The sequence below is a fragment of the Peromyscus maniculatus genome, chromosome X (genome assembly GCF_049852395.1).
Source record: "Peromyscus maniculatus bairdii isolate BWxNUB_F1_BW_parent chromosome X, HU_Pman_BW_mat_3.1, whole genome shotgun sequence".
Taxonomy (NCBI): Eukaryota; Metazoa; Chordata; class Mammalia; order Rodentia; family Cricetidae; genus Peromyscus; species Peromyscus maniculatus.
The window spans coordinates 88749597-88769946 of record NC_134875.1 but is presented as its reverse complement, the minus strand read 5'-3'; the positions used below and the strand labels follow the sequence as shown (position 1 = coordinate 88769946).

The 20350-nt window shown below is 39.7% G+C and overlaps 1 protein-coding gene across 1 annotated transcript; it reads left to right on the top strand.

Moving 5' to 3' along the window:
- Positions 1-9216: 9216 nt before the first annotated feature.
- Positions 9217-18793, top strand: LOC102912139 (G-protein coupled receptor 83-like). The gene is made up of 5 exons (XM_006981218.4): positions 9217-9426; positions 12596-13067; positions 13274-13399; positions 13795-13928; positions 14338-18793. The coding sequence occupies exons 2-5, from the start codon at positions 12696-12698 to the stop codon at positions 15068-15070; spliced, it is 1365 nt and encodes a 454-aa protein (XP_006981280.2). The 5' UTR covers positions 9217-9426; positions 12596-12695; the 3' UTR covers positions 15071-18793.
- The last annotated feature ends 1557 nt before the right edge of the window (positions 18794-20350 follow it).

The window sequence follows — 20350 nt, the reverse complement described above, 5'->3', positions numbered from 1 at the left end:
TTTGAACTATGACCTGTTCCTTTCTCCTATCCCCAGCTTTGTATGATCAAAGCTCTATAACAGACAGCAGCAGCCTAAATACAAGTCTCCCTTCTTCCAAGACCCCAATATTTAAACATAACATCTTCTGAGATGGAGTAGGAATGCAGTACCCATTTAATATATGTGCTTCAGAAAGTCTAATACAGATAACAGCTACAAGTTTTAGAACCCCTCAAACCCACACAAATAATACAAGGTATATCCCAGTCAAGGGCAAGACATAAATACTAAATCTTGATCTTCATTACAAGTGAGTTTGTAAGGAAGAGATTCCAAGGCAGAAGAGGTAGGCGTACATGATTAATGGTTATCACCCTGCTTAGCATTCTGCTTATAAAGCAAGTGTCTCTCCAGGATAAAGACACTTCCTTCCTCTGGGTCTGGAACAGTGATACAAAAGTTTTATACAGAGCGAAAGGCAGTACACAAGAATAGCAGTCAAATAGCCCTCTCAAATATAACTTTCTTGGAAAATAAGGAAAGTCAATCCTTAGACTTACTGAATTCTAGAGAGTTAGGTAATAAACAATGGAAATAAATCTGGTAGCCCAATAAGAAAAATAACCTAAGCCTTAGATTATCTAGATTAAAAACAAGAGCCAGGAAATTATATGGCTAAAAACAATCTTCAACCTGGGTTTTAGAGAGGGTCTCAGAATCTGGCCTAAAACACTAACCTTGCAAAGAAGTCCACATTTAATTGCATCACTGTAGAGCAATTTATTTCCAAGGCATTGTTGAAAACAATATTGCAATCATCTGGCAATCACTGAAAGTTAATACCTGGGTGTGATAGCATCAGAGCAGACAGATGAAAGAAAGAGATAGGGAAAAGAGACAAAAATATTCTTGTTAAAACCACTGTCATCCCAGAATGACTGTGCAGTATCTAAGTCTGAACTCACTAAACAGCACCATCAGAGGCTGCTTGTTGGAGTGGAAATTTACATCATTGAAACTCTACAGTCCATTCAAAAACAAATAAATAAGCAAATAACAATTTCTAGTTTTAGTTACAGAGTTTACACAATAGATTATCTAAAACATTCAATTTTTTAAAAAAAGATACCCAACATGTGAGCCATGCAGACATCCACAGGAGAAAATACAGGCAATGGAAACTTCCTTTGAGAAGTAGTACATTGAATTTGAATTTAACAGGTAGAAATTTTAACTAAAGAAAGTGTGCTTAATTAAATTAAAGAAGTTTTAATTACAATATTTCAAAATACAGTATACCAAAAAAATAGAAATAACCAAGTATAAATTCTACAGAAAAAGTACAGTGAACCATGAAAATTTACTGGAGTGACCAAACAAACTTGTACTGTAGAATTAACAAATTGAAGATAGGTCTACAGAGATTATATAATTTCTATCAGAAAGAAAAAATAACAATGTTAAATGAACAGAACCATCAATGAAATCAAAGTAAACTTAGAGATCCATAACTAGGTGTATCATAGTTTAAATATTGAATGAAAAGAGAGAAAAGAGAGTCTGTGGTGTGTGTGTGTGTGTGTGTGTGTGTGTGTGTGTGTGTGTGTGTGTGCATTCAAAGCTACATAACAAAGATAGCATCCCAATACAAAGGAACCTTCTGTGAGATGAAAATCAGAAATTAAGTTCAGAAGGTAGAGGGACAGTATATTCAAAGTGCTATAACCTGTTAACTAAGAATCTTATGTAGACCTAAACAATATTTTTAAATGAAGGTGAATAAAATATAAAATACAGAAATATCTGCTAAGTATTTATAGTCTGTAAAGGACATACTGTAGCAATTGATTGCTAGAAGGTCTCTAGCAAAAGAAATAATAAAAAGAATAAATTTAACAAAAGAAATACAAAAGTTTTTACCTTGAATGATGTGAATCATTGTTGAAAAATTAAATGAAATGTAAATAAAATGAAAGATATCTTGTTTCCCCACATTCTTGGTTTAGAAGGTAAAATATTAAGATGATAATGTTCTTCACGATAGTTACATATATAAATGGAATCCTTATTAAACTTCAGGCTGGCTATTTTACCCCAAATAATCAGCTGACCCCAGATTTGGTATGAACATCGGAGGAATTTATAAGATAAAAATCATTATTGTACAAGGAAAACATCTGATGCACAAATGCCTATTTCAAAGTTTACTATGAAGCTATAACAATCATGATGGTGAGATAATAGTAAATAGATATCAGCAGAACAAAATTGAGAGTTCAAAAATTACTTTTTATGTTTACAATGTACTGATTTTCAAAAAATATTACAAGAGCATGTAATGGAGGAAGAATAATATTCTCAAGAAATGGTGTGGGACAGACTGGGTAATCACATGCAGATAAAAGAAATAGGACCCATATTTTGTACGGCATTCAGCAAATCACTTATAAAGGAACAAAATGCCTACAACTAAAACTTTTATTTAAAAAAATACCTTGTATTAAATTATGGTTTCTGAATGCAGTGCCTTAGACTGTTCTGCCATCCTGACAGCTAGGTGGGTGGGGATGGGAACTTGAGGGAATGGGTTGGGGGGTCGGTGGAGGGGAGAGTATTGAAAGAGATGACTCAAAAGGAGGGAGGGCACAGGTACAAACCTGATGCAAGGGAAACTTCCATGAATCTACAAGTATGACTTCAGCTAAGACTCCTAGAGACAGTGGATAGGATATGTAGCCTGAACTTGCCATCTCCTGTGATCACATTGGTGACTACTCCAATTCTTCATCAGAAAGCCTTCATCCAAAAACTGATGTAAACAGATGCAGAGACCCACAACCAAACATTAGACCAAGCATAGGGAATCCTGTTGAAGAGAGGGAAGAAGGGTTGTGGGAGCCAGAGGGGTCAAGAAAACCCACAGAAACAACGAACCTGACTCATAGGATAACAAGTCTGAACCAACAACCAGGTATCCTGAATAGGACTGACTTAAGCCCTTTACAGATATGTGGCAGTTGTGTAGCTTGGTCTATTTTGTGGGACTCCTAACCATGTGAGGAGGGGCTGTTCCTACTGCTTTGGTTGGCTCTTGGGATTGCTTTGCTCAGCTGAAATACAAGGGGAGGTGCTTAGTCTTACTGCAACCTGATATGCCATGCTTTGTTGACACTCATGGGAGACTGCCCCTTTCCAAACAGAAACAAAGGAGGAGTGGATTGAGGGGGAGATGTGGAGGAGAGATGTATGGAGGAAATGGGAGGAGAGGAGTGAGGGGAAACTGCAGTCAGGATATAAAATAAACAAACAAACAAATAAATAAGAAAAAATCTTAGTAGCAAAAGGAAAATAAATACATTGAGTATAATCAAAAGTAAAGTATCTTGTGTTTCCAATTACCAACAAAACAGAGAGAAAAACTCAGAAGAGAAACTATTGACAATCATATACAAAACAAAGGCCTTAGATTCACAATAAACATGACATAAGATTCAATAATTTAAAAATTACAATAAGCAAAATATTTTAATAGAAATTTCTACAATGAACATATGCAAAATTTTACTTGTCACATAAAGAGATACTGAATAACATCTGTGGCTGCAGAACTGCAAATAAACACCACAATGAGGTCACAATTCATATACACTATGATAGCTGTAAGGCATATAATATGTATTTATAGAAAGAAATGCAAATATAGGCAGAAATGAACTCAATGTGAAAGAAATCAGAAAGAATCCTATTCTCAATATCTCAAGAAGAAAAGTAAATACCTACGATTGAGAGAAGATTTAATATCCAGAACATAAAAAAGAGAACAAATGCCAATGAGCAAATATCTTCATTAGTGAATGAGCAAATGAACTGAACATCCATCTTCAAACAAAGGGGAACAAATGGTCAAAATCTAAATGAAAAATGTTCACAGCCTTTAACTACCAGACACATAAAAATCAAAATTACATTGAGAATGTCGTGGGGGTACTGCTGGCCTGCAATCCTAGTATGGGCTGAGTGAGGCAAATGCATCATGAGTTGAAAGATGGCCTGCACAATATAACAAGACTACCTTAAAACAAACAAACAAACCAAAAACAAACTACATTTATATTCTATTCCATCTCAATCACAATGATTATAATTAAGAAAATAGATAATATCAAATGTTGATGAAGATGTAAGTTTTTTTTTACAATTTATGTAAAATTCTCATAAGAATGTGTATTATTGCAGTAGTACAGAAATCAGTACAGTAGTTCCTCAAAACACTAAAAAAATTAGACCTATAAAGTATTTCAGCTCTATGACATCTTGGTGTATACCCAAAGAATCAAAGTCAATCTAACATGTCACACAAATGTTTATTATAGCACTGTTTATAATATTTAAGTTAAGGGGTTAGTTTTGCTACCCATACATAGATGAATGGAGAAATAAAATGTAGTAGAGGGCTGGAGAGATGACTCAGCAGTAAAGAGCACTTCACAATCTTTTAGAGGACTGGAAGTCTGGCCTTAGCATCCATATTAGCTAGCTATAACCCCGTCTCTGGGAAATCCAATTTCCTCTCCTGGCTTCTGGAGGAACCTGCATTCATGTACACACACACACACACACACACACACACACACACACACACACGCCATTAGTAATGAAATATATCCTTGAAAATATAAGACGTAGTATATATTTACAATAGAGTTCTGTTCAGCCATAAAAAGGAATTAAATGTTGTTGTTTGCAGGAAATTCAATAGAAATTACATCCTGTATGGTGAAATAAGCAAGATTTGCGATGACAAGAGTATTAGACATTTGTCCTGTTGATAAAAGACCTGAAAAAGGCAACTTAAGAGAGAAAGCATTTGTTTGGGCTCATAGTTCTCAGTGTTTACCTCACGGTCTTTTATGGTCACAGTGAAAAGAGCATGAGGCAGCTGCTTATATTGTATCTGTACTCAAGAAGCAGAGAAAAATAGGTATGTAGGTTTATCTTACCTTTACCTTCTTATTCAGTCCAGGACTGTTGTCCATGGAATGGTGCCACTCACATTCTAGGTGTGTCTAAACAGTGCCTTGTATTCCTACCCAGGGATTTGTGTTCTTGGTGGGGCTAGATCCCATTCCATTGAAAATCCATATTAACCATCACAAGAAGCCTTATATATTTTCTCTCTTGTGTGTAATTTAAGGAATAAAAAAATGATAGTAAAGTTGTGGAGTGGAAACTGTTAGGGATGTAGAAGGATATAAAAAGGAGGGAGAGGTATGAATATCCATGTGAAAACACCACAATGAAACTCATTCACTTGTTAAATTAGCATACTCTACTTTAAAAGTAAAACTTTAAGTGGCTGGAGAAATGGTCCAGTGATTAAGAGCACTTACTGCTCTTCCAGAGGACCTGGGTTTGATTCCCGGGACTCACATGGTGGTTTACAATCTGTAACTCCAGTTCCAGATTAGAGTATGTTAATTTAACAATTAACATAGAAGTGGAAGCAAGCATCAATGGGGTTAGGTGATTTAATGGGATAAAAACATTCTCATTCTGTACCCTGTATTTTTGTCTTATTGACCGTGTCCTTTGCTCTACAAAAGCTTCTCAGTTTCAGGTGGTCCCATTTATTAATTGTGGATCCGTCCCTGGTGCATGGGCTGGCTTCTGGTAATCCAGTGCCTGTTGTGTGACACCTTGCCCAGTCTTGGTGAAGTGGGAAGGAGCTTGGACATGCCTAGGCTCAGTGGGCTGGGCTCTGCTGACTCCCCATGGGAGACCTCGATTTGAGGGATGTGGGGATGCAGCATGGCTTGGGAGAGAGGGCTGGGGGGTGGGAGGAGGGAGGAGGTGGAATCTATGGGTGGTATGTAGGGTGAGTAGAAACTTCCTTAACAAAGAAAAATGAAGAAAAAAAAAACATTCTCAAGCAGCTAAAAGAAATGGAAGATGTTGGCTTGACTTTATCTCTGCACCAAGCTGCATTTACTTACTGACAAGTACACAAATTGCAAAATTATCTCAGATAAACCCAGATAAACCAGTACCCCTAAATGCACAATGTATGATTAAAAGAAATCCATAAAAGAGAAAAAGACATACTTAATGTTGTGTTGTCACCAGAGAATTTATCTTGAGGTATCATGAAAATGCCTGAAATCATATGGTGTAGGCAGCAGCTTGGCTTTCCAACTAATATTCCCACCTAAAACATTATTTGCCTTTTTTTTATGTTTTCTCTTCTAAAAAGAAAAATATTTGCACGTATGAAAACAGAATTCACTTTGATTTTGCTTCAAAACTTTTAAATTAAGATGAATGTATAAGACTAGGTGCCAGGTGTACCCCTGTGTTCCACAACAAAACAAAACAAAACAAAAACAAAAACAAAAACAAAAACCAAAAAACCAAAAAACAACAGCAACAAAAAACACCAAAAACAAAACAAAAAAATGCTTTGACTTCTCTCTTTTGTTGGGCCAGGGCTGTGCCTTAGAGAGATGTTCAGGTTGTGGTGAAGTGGAAGATAAACACAGACATTTTGCCTGTATTTGAACCTGAATTCTGGGGAAAAGTGGTTTGGAAAACCGCGTGCCATCTTAGAGCATTCAGAACTGGCACTCCGTGGGCAGCAAAAGAAGCCACAGAGCCCTCAGCCTCTCTTTCCTCCCCCCTGCGCGCCCCTTCTCTGAACCAATAGTTTGAAGCGCCACCCACTCTGTCCTTCCCTGTGAAATCCTATAAATCCCTTACCAGGAGAGCTTTGATCTGTGGGAAGAGCCTGACAGCTCGGGAGCTGACGCTCTCTTGCCTGAGCCCTGGATTGGCTGGTCTGAGCTAACTCTCCGTGAGCCACACGTGCAGCTGCTGCATTTCTTAGATGGAAGATTTCGCAAGAATACCAAGTAGTGCAGAAAACACAGCTTGAGAAGCGATCTGAAGATCCAACTCAAATTCTGGACTTTTAATGGGAGGGAGAGCTGCGTCTTCATTGTATCAAAGCCTGGCAGGGTAAAGAAGATTTCTGCAAGGTTGGTGATGGTACTGCCTGCCTACCTAGGAGAGGGACAAGGACCAGGAAGGGAAGGGACACAGCTAAGCTAGATGGAGTTGTATGGTCTACAGGCAGCAGGAGAATGAGTGAAAGCAGTTACTTCAAGGCCACTGTAGGGTGAAAGGAAGCTAGATTTTCTTATCAAAATGTCTGCCTTCTAGGTCTGGAATTCAGTGTTTGTCCTCAGAATCCTAAGAAGTAATAATTTTGGTTGTGCTCTTTTGTGGATAACACATTGTTGATCGAGGGGCTTTTGTAGTGTGAAAGCACTGTAGGCCTGTAGGGGTTTGATCTGTGGCTGTCAGGGGTAGACTGAGAATGTAATATTGAAATTTAGCAAAATGGAGCCATAGTTGGTAAGGTTTCTAGAGTACTTGGCCTCTCTTCCTGTGTGGAACAAACCTCTTTTCCATTGTGACCCTTTTAAAGAGAAAATGCTGAGTCAGGTGAAGATATTGGCTTCTTTATGGTCAAAGGATCTTTGGCAAAGGTGTGGGAAAATAAGGGATCCTTCAATATTGCTTAGGAGTAAAACGGAGATGTAGGAGAGATTCAAGAATATACTTTGGCTATTTTGATACATTTGGTGTCCAGGAAAGATTGAGTTGATCATGTGTAGCAGACAGTAAGTGTTGCTAGACTGATCACAAAAGGAACCCTTGGGTGCTGTGATGATGAGCTTGTTTCTACCCTGTTTTGGGTAAACACAAATTTTCTGTGTTTTTCTGAAAATATTCATATCCAATGGAGATGTTTTTAATATCTCTCAGTAAAAGTTGGGGTGAGGTGAGGGAAAATTATGAGGTGTTCCCATTCTGAAAATTTTCATTTTTTTGAAAGCCAGAGGTAATTGGTGGGGGAGGTCTGTCACACAAGCTCATGGAAAGATGGGAAATGTGAAGTTTCCTGCAGTCTCCAAAGGAAATCCAGGGTGTGTGGAAAAGATTTAAGAAAATCTTTGTCTCTGGGAGAAGGTATTTGGTTAATTTGACTGCACTGTTTGGTGGGAAATACACTGTAAAAGGGGGAAAATGGGATTATTGCACTACCTGAAAGAAAGATTGAGCTTTACAGAAACCTAGAGAGGCTTCATATTATCGAGTGAAAATCAGATGTGCAAAGATTAAGCACATCTCTGTTCTACCCTGGGAGACTCGGTGAGTCACTGCACATAAGAGCTCTGATTGTTTACATATTCCTTCGAGAAAATTCGGGAGAGAGATCATGGAGGAAGTGAGGAATCCAGTCTGTGAATTAAAAATACAGTCCGAGGCTATTTTATCTAGCTGAATATACACAAAAGGGCAGAAAAGAATTTTCTAGAAATAAAATAGCCAAACCTCAAGTGATTCAAATAACTTTTTATTGTACCTGGAAATTTTATGCCAGGAACCTCCTGCTTCTCTCTTCTCATTTTCCTTGTGTTTTCCCCTCTGCTTTCCTTTTTCAAAGAAAAAAAAAATGGAACCCTGGAAAATATTCACCACGCTGGTTTTGCAAAAGCTCATGCATAGTTCTTATATCACAAATGTTGTTTGGCACCACTGTAAGTAATACTCAAAGGCAGCTCTTTAAAGATGGACTTTCCCTAATTATTTTTTCCCTTTCGCCTGCCACCTTCCATGTCCAGATTCAAAGATTCTGCGGTTCTGAAGGCTCCATAGTGTTTGCTTGGTTATGGCTTCACGCAGGTCAAAAAAAAAAAAAAATCTGCAGACCGAGTTACCTTGGGGAGGTGGGAAGCAGGAGATTAGGTATGAAAGACCTTGAGTAGAGATGTGTATGTTAATTACATTCTGGTTGTTGAATTGAAATGGGCATATTTAAATTAGTGAGGAGTTTTGTTTTGTTTTGTTTTTGTGTTTTAAAAGAGGAATTTACCCCATGGGCAGCAACCACCCCGTCTGTTCTAGTGCCCAGAGTGCTTGTGTCTTGGTAGGGAAGACTAGAGCTGCAGTTACACAGAGGGAATGTGGAAAAATTAACTAGCTCTGATATAGCAGCAGAGGCCACCTGTGCCCCCCCCACATCCCCCTCCATGTGCCCCCCCTTTGTCCCCCTCCCTGTGTGTTGCGGACCCAGACAGCATCTCGTGGTAGAGGCAAAGTCTCGCGCAAAGCTCTGCCAGCCCTCGCGGGGCCCCGCCCCCTATTGCTGAGGGTCACTACCCAGTCCCCACTGACGCGGGGGAGTGCTCACGACTCCTTGCCTGCAGCAGTAGGCTTGCGTGCGCAGAGCCAGAGGCACCTCGGGCTCTGAAGTGCGCTGGGACCTGGACGGGCTGGCGGCTAGTCCCGCTAGTCAGTCTTCATCTCTCCTCTGCCTGACTAGCACACTGAGGCTGGTAGGCTCCCAGCTTTCCAGTCCTTCTCCGGATAAAACGTTCTAAGGTAAGTCTCAACATTTACAGGAAAGACTGGAGATATCTGGGGGTGAGTTGCTGTCACTGCGTCTGACACCAGGTAAACAGGGAAAAGGGCAGACTGCCCATGTAATAGAAGGGTTTGGGTACATAGCATCCCCAAGTCCAAGCGCCCAGAGCTCCGGGAGTCCTCAACCTGTTTTTTTTCAGGATGCATTTCTTCCACAGGTTATCCTCAAGCGCGAAATACTGAATACTTAAGTGCTCTGGGTGAATTCCTAGAATTTCCCTCCTGTTTTTGTCTGTTCCTATCAGCAGGGATCCTGGCACTCCTGAAAAGTGAGGCTATCTGCTCCAAACCCCCCTGGAAAGCCCTCCTTCCTATTTACTAAATCCCACCCAATTCTCAGGTTTCTGGGTGTTTTAGCCCCCCAAACTGTTATGCTTCCACAATGAGATGTTGTTGTTGTTGTGGTGGTGGTAGTGGTGGTGGTGTTTTCTTGCGCGTCAAAGTACATGCAAACTGTAAGCTTGATCTCGCGACGGCCAGTTTCAGAGACGCAGGGTCCTTATTTCATCCCCAGCCCCCTAATCCTCCTCCCCACCTCGCTCTCCAGGGAGAAGGTGGGCTGGAAAAGACTGTGGTCAGAGACTATTTCTCCTGCCATAGAAACCCTTCCCCCACTGGAATCATGTGCTGCATAACTGGGGAGGGGGTCCCAGCATAGGGTAGAGATGAATCAGTGTTCATCATCCTTTCTATTCGCAAGAAAGAAAAGAGCAAATCTCTGTAATTAGAACTATAGAATCTCAGTCTCCAGGGTGTTGCTGGAGGTTGAGGGGTGGTCACCAATAGCAACCACCCTCAGGAGGCTAAGAGGTCTGTGATGACGCAGTTCCTTAAAGCCCCGCCCTCCTGAAATTTGAGGAAGGGGCTGTGGAATGAAATTATATATTCCTCTTCACTGCCCCCTTCTGACTATTTGGCTATAGAGAAGTCTTTCTGGGGAGAAGTAGTTCTTCACAAAATAAATAATCTATGTTTTTAATCCCTTCCCCACTTGATGGTCTAGAAAATGCCAGAAACTGCTTGGAGCTCCCTCCTCCTCCCTCATACTCCCTGAAACGAAGGGAGGGGCAGGGATTCAAACCTTCAAGGCCCAAAGCCTGGCTCATTTAGATGCTATGTTAGAGTAGCCCTTGCTTAGAGGAGCCACCCACCATAGCCTGACTGCCCCTAGTAAGAAGGGAAATTTAGGGAATATATGTGGTTAAAATGGATCCCTAACCTTAGCATAAGGATTCTTCTTCTTTGCCCCATATTACATTTTTTTTGAGACAGGCTCCCACTATGCAGCTCTGTCTGGACCTGGTTATTATAGGCCAGGCTGTCCTCAAACTTGTGGTCTTTCTGCTTTAACCTCACCTGTACTGGAGTAACAAGTGGGGAACATTCTGTCTGGTAATATAGTATTTGTGATTTAATTGTGGAGTGTTGAGTATGGAATCCAGTTTTTCAGGCATGCTACGTGTCACTCAGCTACATCCCCAATTTTCCATAGTCAGTTTTGTGGGGTAGAGAAAGAGACAGAAAGGAGGGGGGAATCTGTGGCTTCCCCCCTCCCAGTATAACCAATATCACAGACAGCAATGCATTATTTGTTCTACATAAACATGTACCAGACACCTTCAACAAAACATACCATACAAGTGCATGTACAGCAGAGAAACTCATCATATAAACACACAGAATGCAAACATACCACAAAAACACACACAGGTGTTGTTTAGAAAATGCACACCATACAAGTCTGCATTGTGAAAACATAACCATGATACATGTGAGTTCATGTAAGAAACAGAACAGAACATTCTAAAACAAATCAGTCAAAACATACACACAAATGTCCAAGCACAACCTCCATGGACTTGAACTAATAACAAAACACTTCACACACACACACACACACACACACACACACACACTCACACTGCACACACTGCACACACAACACACACACACACATACATACCACATACTGCACACAAACACACACACACACACCGCACACTGCATACACACACACACACACACACACACACACACACACACACACACACACACACACACTATAACATTTTCTCCCTTTTGGCCAGAACTTATTTGCTTTACAACAACAACAACAACAAAATGTAGGTTTCTAGTATAAGGAAACCCAGAGATTTTTTCCATCAAGAAGGTGTTTGAATAGTATACATTTTCTTTCATGCATGCTAATTAAATCTTTTCTACCAGTTTATGAAGTGTATATAATTGCCATTGGATAGGTGGAGAAACCAAGGCAAAAAAAAATCCTTTTAAGTATGTAGTTTTCTTTGTGGTTGACACAATGATTATGTATATTTATTTATATAACTACATTTTGACAAATGTACACAATGCAAAATTATTGGACTGTGGTAATTGGCATCATTTTATCTCATGAATTTACCATTTCTTTATGTTGAAAATATTCGGGGGTCTTTCTAAAATTTAGAAATATGTAACTAATTTTTGTTAATCATAGTTATTTGCAAATTAGTCACAGGAGTGGGTAGTACAGAAATATAAACAAATCTTGCCTTTAAGTTTACAGTCTCTGATATCCTACCCTTTCTTGTGTATGTAAACATACACATTATTACATAGGTGTCAGCTCCTGCAGTTGGAGACTAGTCACCTATTTAGAAGCCCATTTCTTCTGGCTTGATCTTTTTATTTATGTAAAATTCTCAATACAAGTCAGAGCAGTCAAAGACCTATCATTGCTTTCACAAGGCAAGGTAGAAAGGTCAGACTCCCATAACTATACAACTCGATGGCAATAATCTAGAGTTACCTATTCTGCTAGACCTCAATAACACAACTCTAATTAAGCATTAATTACAAAGCAATTAATTAATTGAATGTGTATTAGAAGCCAGTGACTGTTTTAGGTAATATTTATACATTATCATGGTAAGAAAACAGGCTGGTATATCTGTCATTCTAAATGGGTGATCTAATTGGTTTCACAGGATTACATCATCTTAGTCAAAATGGGCTCACAAGCCTGCTGGCTTATCTTCTCTTATAAAAAGGTTAAGACCTTAGATCCTGGCTTCTTTGGACTCACTATGCTATAAAATACTAAAGTCTTTCATCCTTTCCATTTTAGGTGGAACCAGCTTCTGTTTGCAAGGATTTGGAAAAGGACTTCATTATCTATATCCTTTCTGGTCTCTCGGGACCTGTTTAGTCCTTCTCCCTAAACAAAAATGAACACCTCTGTCCTGTTACAAATGGAAAGTACCATTGATTGGCTCCAACAAAATGTCAGTTGGGCTCCATTCCTTGAGGATGACAGTTGCAATTACACCAGTCTGAATGGAACCAATGTCTCAAGTGCAGAGTGGGGAGGGGCAGCAGGAAGAGTCAGGAAGTGGATAGGGGGCAATCCCCACATCATGGCAAAGATTGTGCTGACATTCGCATATGCTGTCATCATAATGATATCCCTCTTTGGCAACTCTCTGGTATGCCAAGTTTTTGTCAAGCACAAAGAAATCAAGAAATCAACAGGCCTTCTCATCTTCAATCTGGCGATATCTGACATTTTGATAATCCTGCTCAACAGTCCATTTGCTCTGGTGAGTGATTTATATAGAGTTGGTTTCAGTACATAAAAAAGAGGCTGCTCCATTTTAGGGGTGGATGATGGGACTAAGGAAACAAAAGGGAATATGCAAGCATGAGGCCTCCATTCTATACTCTAGCTTCTCTGCAGTGCTAAAGGACAATATTTTAATAAATGACCTATGATTTTTTCTTTTTTCTTCTTGCTTTCATCCCTTAGGCTCGTTTCCTGACTGGACAGTGGGTATTTGGTAGGATTATGTGTCATATCAGTCGTTTTGCTCAGTACTGCTCCCTCCACGTTTCCACTCTTACACTGATGGCAGTTGCCATGGACCGGCACCGGGTAAGACTACTTGAAGACAGTTTTGAATAAAAGCAGGGAATGGGAAATAGCTGGGAAGATAAGACATCTTGCAGAAATCTACAGGAAGGAGCCATGTTTGAGAACAGAATATGTTTGTGGACTGGCTCAGATACTTCTCTCCACTATCATACATACTCCCACAGCTGGATGCCATTTTGAATTTCAGAGTTTCAGCACCATTTGTGTATTTTAAGCATTCGCTCTTCTCCCTCTAACCTATCTTCAATCCATCTGTGTTCATATTGGAATAAGATCAATTAAATTAATAGTCCAATTAAATTCTTTAATCCAAGCAGAAACTCATCAACCTTTGTCTGATTATGCAAACCACACTGACCTGGGCTGATTTAGGAAGTGTTGCTTGTCTTTTGTAGGTAATTCTGCACCCAATGAAACCAAGGCTAACACACCACCAGAGCTTAACGGTTGTTGGTGTGATCTGGAGTATTGCAGTGTTCCTTGCTCTTCCGCATGCAATTTACCAAAATGTGACCACTTACATCGGCATGTAAGTCAAACATAATGGATAATTTCACCTTTTTCTTTATAGAGACTCCCAAAAAATTGACATTTGTAATGTTCTTAACTTCATTTTCATCCATTCCCCATTTTCCTTAATAGAATATATGGTGTCATTTTCTAATTCTAATGTGTTAGTGGAATCAAGAGGATGGGCCACCAAGTTAAGATCACTGGCAATGAAGAATCTGGCTGTCTTCAGATTGATATATACCTAGACTAGGCCCATAAGAGATAACATTTTATTTCATTCCCTTAATTTTAAAATTGAAGAAATTGAGACTTAAAGTTTCAAGGGACTGGGATTTTTTTATGGACATACTGTGCAAAGTAGCTACTAGAAGCTTTCTGGGTTCCTTTGAGTTAGTTGTCATAACTTTTATTCTGCTTTTCACCAGGGATGGCACCACCAGGAGCTACTGCCTCCCTGCCTTTCCTGGACCGAGTCAGGAGGTTTCGAAGTATGTGGACCTCGGGACATTTGTCTTGCTGTACATCCTGCCACTTCTGGTGATTGTTGTAACCTATTCTCACCTAGGAAAGAGGTTGTGGCTACAAAATGCCATCGGTGATGCATCTGCTCGTCAACTTATGGCACACTACCAGAAGCGGAAGAAGAGCATCAGGATGCTGATACTTATTGTGTTGGTCTTTGCAGTTTGTTGGTTTCCACTTAATTTCTATGTGGTTCTTATTTCCAATGCAGGTGTAGAAAATGATAGTGTGGTCTTCTATGGCTTTCACTGGTTTGCAATGAGCAGCACTTGCTACAATCCTTTCATCTACTGCTGGCTCAATAGGAGCTTCCGTGCCAAACTAAGATCTATATCATCTTTCAGGATGCAGTCACTGTTTTTATGTAGCAGGTCCCAGGTTCAGCAAATCAAGCCAAAGGAGAGTCATGAGCTGCGAGAACTCCGGACATCTTCGCTGCTGCGAGTTCCCCTGGCTGTTCCAGAGCCCCAGGTATTTGAGGATCCCAGTATGGCTACAGGGGATAATTCCCAAGTTTCTGTTCAAGGGGATTGGGAAGATCCAGATCCCTCCATAGATGAAGAGGCAGCAGCAGTAGCAGGGCCCTCAACCCAGGATCCTTACTTTTGCATTCACATGAAGACCACCAGACACTAAGCTGGGCACCCATCTGATCCAATGCAATCTTGCTTAATAAGTACCTTCTCCCAGACAATTCAGTCAGAGATGGGGTAACCTTTAACTTAGATATTGAGTCCAACGCTTTAGTATCGTGTGCACCCTCACAGATCCGTCTCTCTGGATCTTTTTATGGTTTTGAGTCTTAGTTCTGGCATCAGAATTCTACTTAAGTCCACTGTACCATAATGTGGACAACTGACTGTGCCAGACCCTGAAGGAATTTGTTGACTTACTTAGCTTCCTTGCTTTGCAGATAAATGTATGAGAACAACATTTCCTGAATAAGATTCTTTCTTTGCCTCCAGCTTTTACCTGTGATTATTGCTAGTAGTGATAGTGAGATGGAGGAACTGTGAGTGAAAGAGGTCTGTGTACAGAATTATTAAGAAGACTACTTGGTAGCCCCTCTCTGCCAATAGGAACACCCTTTTCTTCACTGCCCTTGTGCACCGACTTGGCGCTCTCATGTAAATTACTTTGTGCATCAACTTAGTCTGAGGCAAATACTCATAATAAGGAACAAGAGATACTGATGAATGACTGGACTTCTATTACCCCATCTTTGTAAATGTGACGCTGTAAGCTCAGTCTAAAGATCTTTGATTTTAGACTAATTTCCCACGCTTCAGATATCTCATCTTGTCTACAACTGTGGACTTTATCTGGAGGAACTACTTGGAATTTGTACTAGCTAATTTAACTAATGTATACTGGCATATGTGGTCTCTGATGAATTTATGGACCTTTCCTATCAGAACTGGCCATCTGAGTTGATTATTCACTGACTTTCAGTCATACCTTTATCCTAATACTTTCACAACAAGCAGAGCAGCATCTCCAACCCCCCCCCAACTATTCCCTATCAACTATAATTTGTTGCATCTTAACATGACATAATCAAGTGCATACATGCACACACATGCATACATTTTTATGTTAACACAGGTATAAGCTTGTAAATATTGCTCCTTGTTACCTCTCATGCTATCCACCTGCCTGGTGCTCTCACTTATTTCTACCTGTAATTTTCATGCTAACTGAGCCTAGACAAGATTTCATGCCTTAAAGTGAAGTCTTGAAGGCTCTGAGAGTGTGGCAACTTTTTGCCTCTGGAATCAGCATTTCGTTATAGTTGGTGCTTCATGTGTTTGTTTGATTTGGTTTGATTTTTTGGTGTTGTATATCTCCCTGTGAAAATTGTACAGATTCATATCCTAATTTGTGCTCTTATGTGCTAATTCCATTTCTTCGCTATTTCTATGCTTTTCTCTAACCATATCAAGTTATCGCTTATGAGTGGCTTTCATTTTATTTCGCTTTCTCATATACTCATTTCAACTCAATTCATTTTAATTAATAATCTATATTCTTTTTTGTTAATTATGTCAGTCTCACACATGGGGTGTGTTATACACTCCTGTTCAGAAGTACACTCATAGAATATAACACTGCTTCTCTCTCCTTCCAACATTTCATCCGGGTGCTCACTTTTCCATATTTGTTTGTTCTGGTGTCTCTAATATTGGATTTTGGTTGCTGCCTTAACCAGAGGTTCACAACTTCTTGTGCTGAGGCTCATCATCTCTTCACTAGTTGAAGCCTCCTCATTTCCGGTGCTTTGTTCCATTGTAGACTTTCTGTTTGCTTCCCCTGCTTTGCTTTCTCTCTCTCCCCCTCCCCCTCACACCCACCTCTCCCTCCTCTGCTTCCCTCCCTCCCTCCCTCCCTTCCTCCCTCCCTCCCTCCCCCCCTCCTCTCCTTGGTGTTGATCTAAGTCTAATACTAATTCATTATTCCTTTTCTGCTTTTCCCTGTACACAGATATCCCTCTTTCAGTCTTCACTTTTTTGTCACAGAGATTCCCTTCCTACCCCAGACAAGAGTGAACACGAGTGAACATTCTTGTTCTTGTGTATTATGCTGGCTTAGAAAATCCATCAGAGGGCACCATGCACGAGAATATTGAGAAGAGTCTAACAGTTTCCTTGAGATCTCAGCATTCCTTAATGAGATTGTTCTTTCTAGCTGAATTGTTTGCTTATACTTTCATTGTGAATAGTTATAATTTAATATCTGATTATAAATGTAGGCATTAGTATCTGCTTATAAATTTAAGAGCTATATCATTGTGAACTGATTTCAGCTAACTTTATGTAGAATACAAATTTATTCATGGCCACAAACTTTACCTTAGGTATGGGACCTTTGGTGATCTAATTGATTTACTTTAGCAGACAGTGAATGGCTCCATGAAACGTGTTACTGAAAGAAATTTCACACATCATCTGTACAAGTAAAAGCACCTTGTGCTTTGATTTTGATGTAAGGCAAGAAGTCCCTAGTGGATACAAGCCCAAGACTCAGAATACTGGGATAAGGATTTTATTTGCTCTGATTCAACTATTTGTGTGACCTTAGGCAAGTCATGTGGCCTTAGTGTGCCCCAGTTTCCTCATCTATAAACGGTGGTTAATAATACCTTATAGGGCTATTGTAAGAGTTATCTGTGATAACAGGTATTATTGTTGTTAATAGGCTTATTTTCCTGTTACCCACCTTGTGATTATTGCTGTTAATATTACTCTAATTGTAAATGTTACTATTGTTATTGTTAAATATTGTTAAATTGATATTGCTGTGCTCCCCTTGAAGTGCTGACCTGTATACAACTAAGAAGGCTATGCAGGTAATTAAGAAAATACTACTTGATATATCTCATTGGGGAAAAAGAAAAGCTTCTACTGCCTGTTTAGATTACTTGAAACTAGGTTGGACAGAATACTGCTGAGAGGAAAAAGATTTCCAGAGCAGAGACAGAGACACTAGCTGAATTCTAGACAACTGAACAAAAGAAGTACATGCCAAGTAATAAGCAGATGGATAATTTTGAGTTAGTCTCTCAAGTAGGTTTTTCAGAATTTTAGCATTTCTGCTCTGAGAAGAGCGGCAGATAAGGAATCAAAGGACAAAACTTGAAAGAGGTGAAGTGTTTACAAAGTATAGAAATGACACAGGGTTTCTATTCTGAATTGTCATCTCTTTTCTAAGAACTCCCTTTATTTATGATTCAATGTAATTCTCAATAATTGTATTACATATTTATATTTGTTAATGTTTTAGATATCATAGTAATATATTAAGTGTAATAGTACTCATTACGGTGCTCTTCTGAAGTGTGCTTAATGTGTTTTATGGTGTTATATTTAATCATTTTCCTGCCAAAATAGTTCGCAAACAAACAAACTGCAAAAAAGTAGAAAAAAAATCCCTAAGTTTTATTTATGTGTGTTTGTTTATATGGAACACTGAAATTCCCAAAAGAATGAATATTGATATTGGACTTTGGAACAGTGTATTGCCCATGTATGTCTCCACAACAGGTTACAGTTGAGGGAATCCCCTCACCTAGACAGAGTAACTGCTTCAGAAATTGTTCTACTTGACAAACAGGAAGAGTGAATTATGAAGTTTGGGAGCTCCAAGCTGTACACTGCAGCTCTACTCAGATGAACTGTTCAAAGGGGGAGAGGGTCAGATTAAGGGTTTAGAGTTGGCTGACTGTAATTATCGTGTGTCAGCTGGTTTTTGTACTTAAGTATATTTTGACTGGAATAATTTTTCAAGTGTTTGAAACTACAAACCTTTGTGAATCCTTTGTGACTATGTATATGCTTAATTAAAAATAAATAAAGCTGAAGATAATGAAAGCTGTTTCTTCCTTAATGCAGACCCCTTGTACTATTTTAAGCTCCAAAAGAGTAACTCAGTAACCAGTAGCCTAAAAAGGACATATTGACTTTAGAAGTAACAGCCTGTGAATTAAACTTGATTAAACAGAACCTCTTCCTGGCATGGCCCTATCGTTGCAGCAGAAACAAACGTGTGGAATTAAAAGTGCTCTAGGGGCTGTAGTTTCTCCAAGTATTGGTCTCAGTAAAGGGTAAGCTCCCAAAAGGTGGGGGAGGGGAATAAAGGATATCATAAAGAAATGGTCAGGGGCAAGTGACATGGCAGTTATAGATAATGATTATATTTATGTACCTTTCTAAATATAACACCGTTAGTTCTCGTTGAGAAGTGACCACACGGAAGGGAAATGTGAGGGAAATTGGTCACTAGGATAAAGTGACGTGGGATAATAGAATTCTGGATAAATTGGCAGGTTAAAAGCAGTGTCTGAGTGACTCAATACAGTTAAGGAAAGGAGGACTGGGGTTGTTGTATCAATGGACCAAGTTGCTGCTGCCAGCTCCTGGATCTGTGACCAGCTTTGCACAAGAGTGACCTCCCATGAATAGACTTGGGTACCCACTGTCGCAGTGCTGCAGCTGCTGGAACTGTATCACCCATAGCTGTCCTATAGATTAGGCCAGTGATCTGCCCACAGGACAGGCACTGCCAATTAGCTTCTCCCATGATTAGACCCCCGGTAACCACCACTACTGTTTATACTTCCACTGTCCCAACTGCCACCATTGCAGCCACCCCACTGATTGGTATTGTTTCTGTCAGTGAAAGAGCCTCAGAGAAAAAGGTAATAAGACTGCTGAAAGCAAACATGGAGAGTGTACATGAGCACTGCAATCAAGCAAATGTAAGTACTTAAAATGTGGATAGAGCACCAGTGAGGTATCAAATAATGGTTCCCTCAAACTCCAGTTTGAGTTTGTCAGACCAATGCATTATCTTGGTTTAGAGAACACAAGCAAGACCCAAGCAGCTGCATCACCACAAAGTCCCAGCCCATCACTAATGACAATCTTACAGAAGCTGAATCATGAAGCCCCCTCCTTATAGTTATCCTTTTCCACTTCCTTTATACCACCACAGCACCTCCCAAGACCACTAGTAGCTAGGCAAGTAGTAGCTGGTAGATGTATGGGCTGGACCTCCATGAGGATCTCATGCCCTCTCTTCTTCTACTCAGTATTGTCAATAGCTCCACTATTGTTACCATAAACTTAGTTATAGCTATTGTTTTGCTCAATTGTGTGCCATGGATACCTGGCCAAGATATGTCTTACATATGTCTATGTAAGATGGCATCACATTATGTCTGAAAGGATATGGCCCATACTTCAATAAATCCCTATCCTCAAGCTCTTACATTCCTTTAATCCCCTCTTCTGCTGTGTTCCTTGATCCTTGGAATGTGTGGCATGTCCATGGTCCTTTGAGGAACATTGGGAATCCATGGCCCCTAAATGGTCACTTATTCTAAATGGTTTAGCTAGCTATTATCCCTTCTAATAGCAA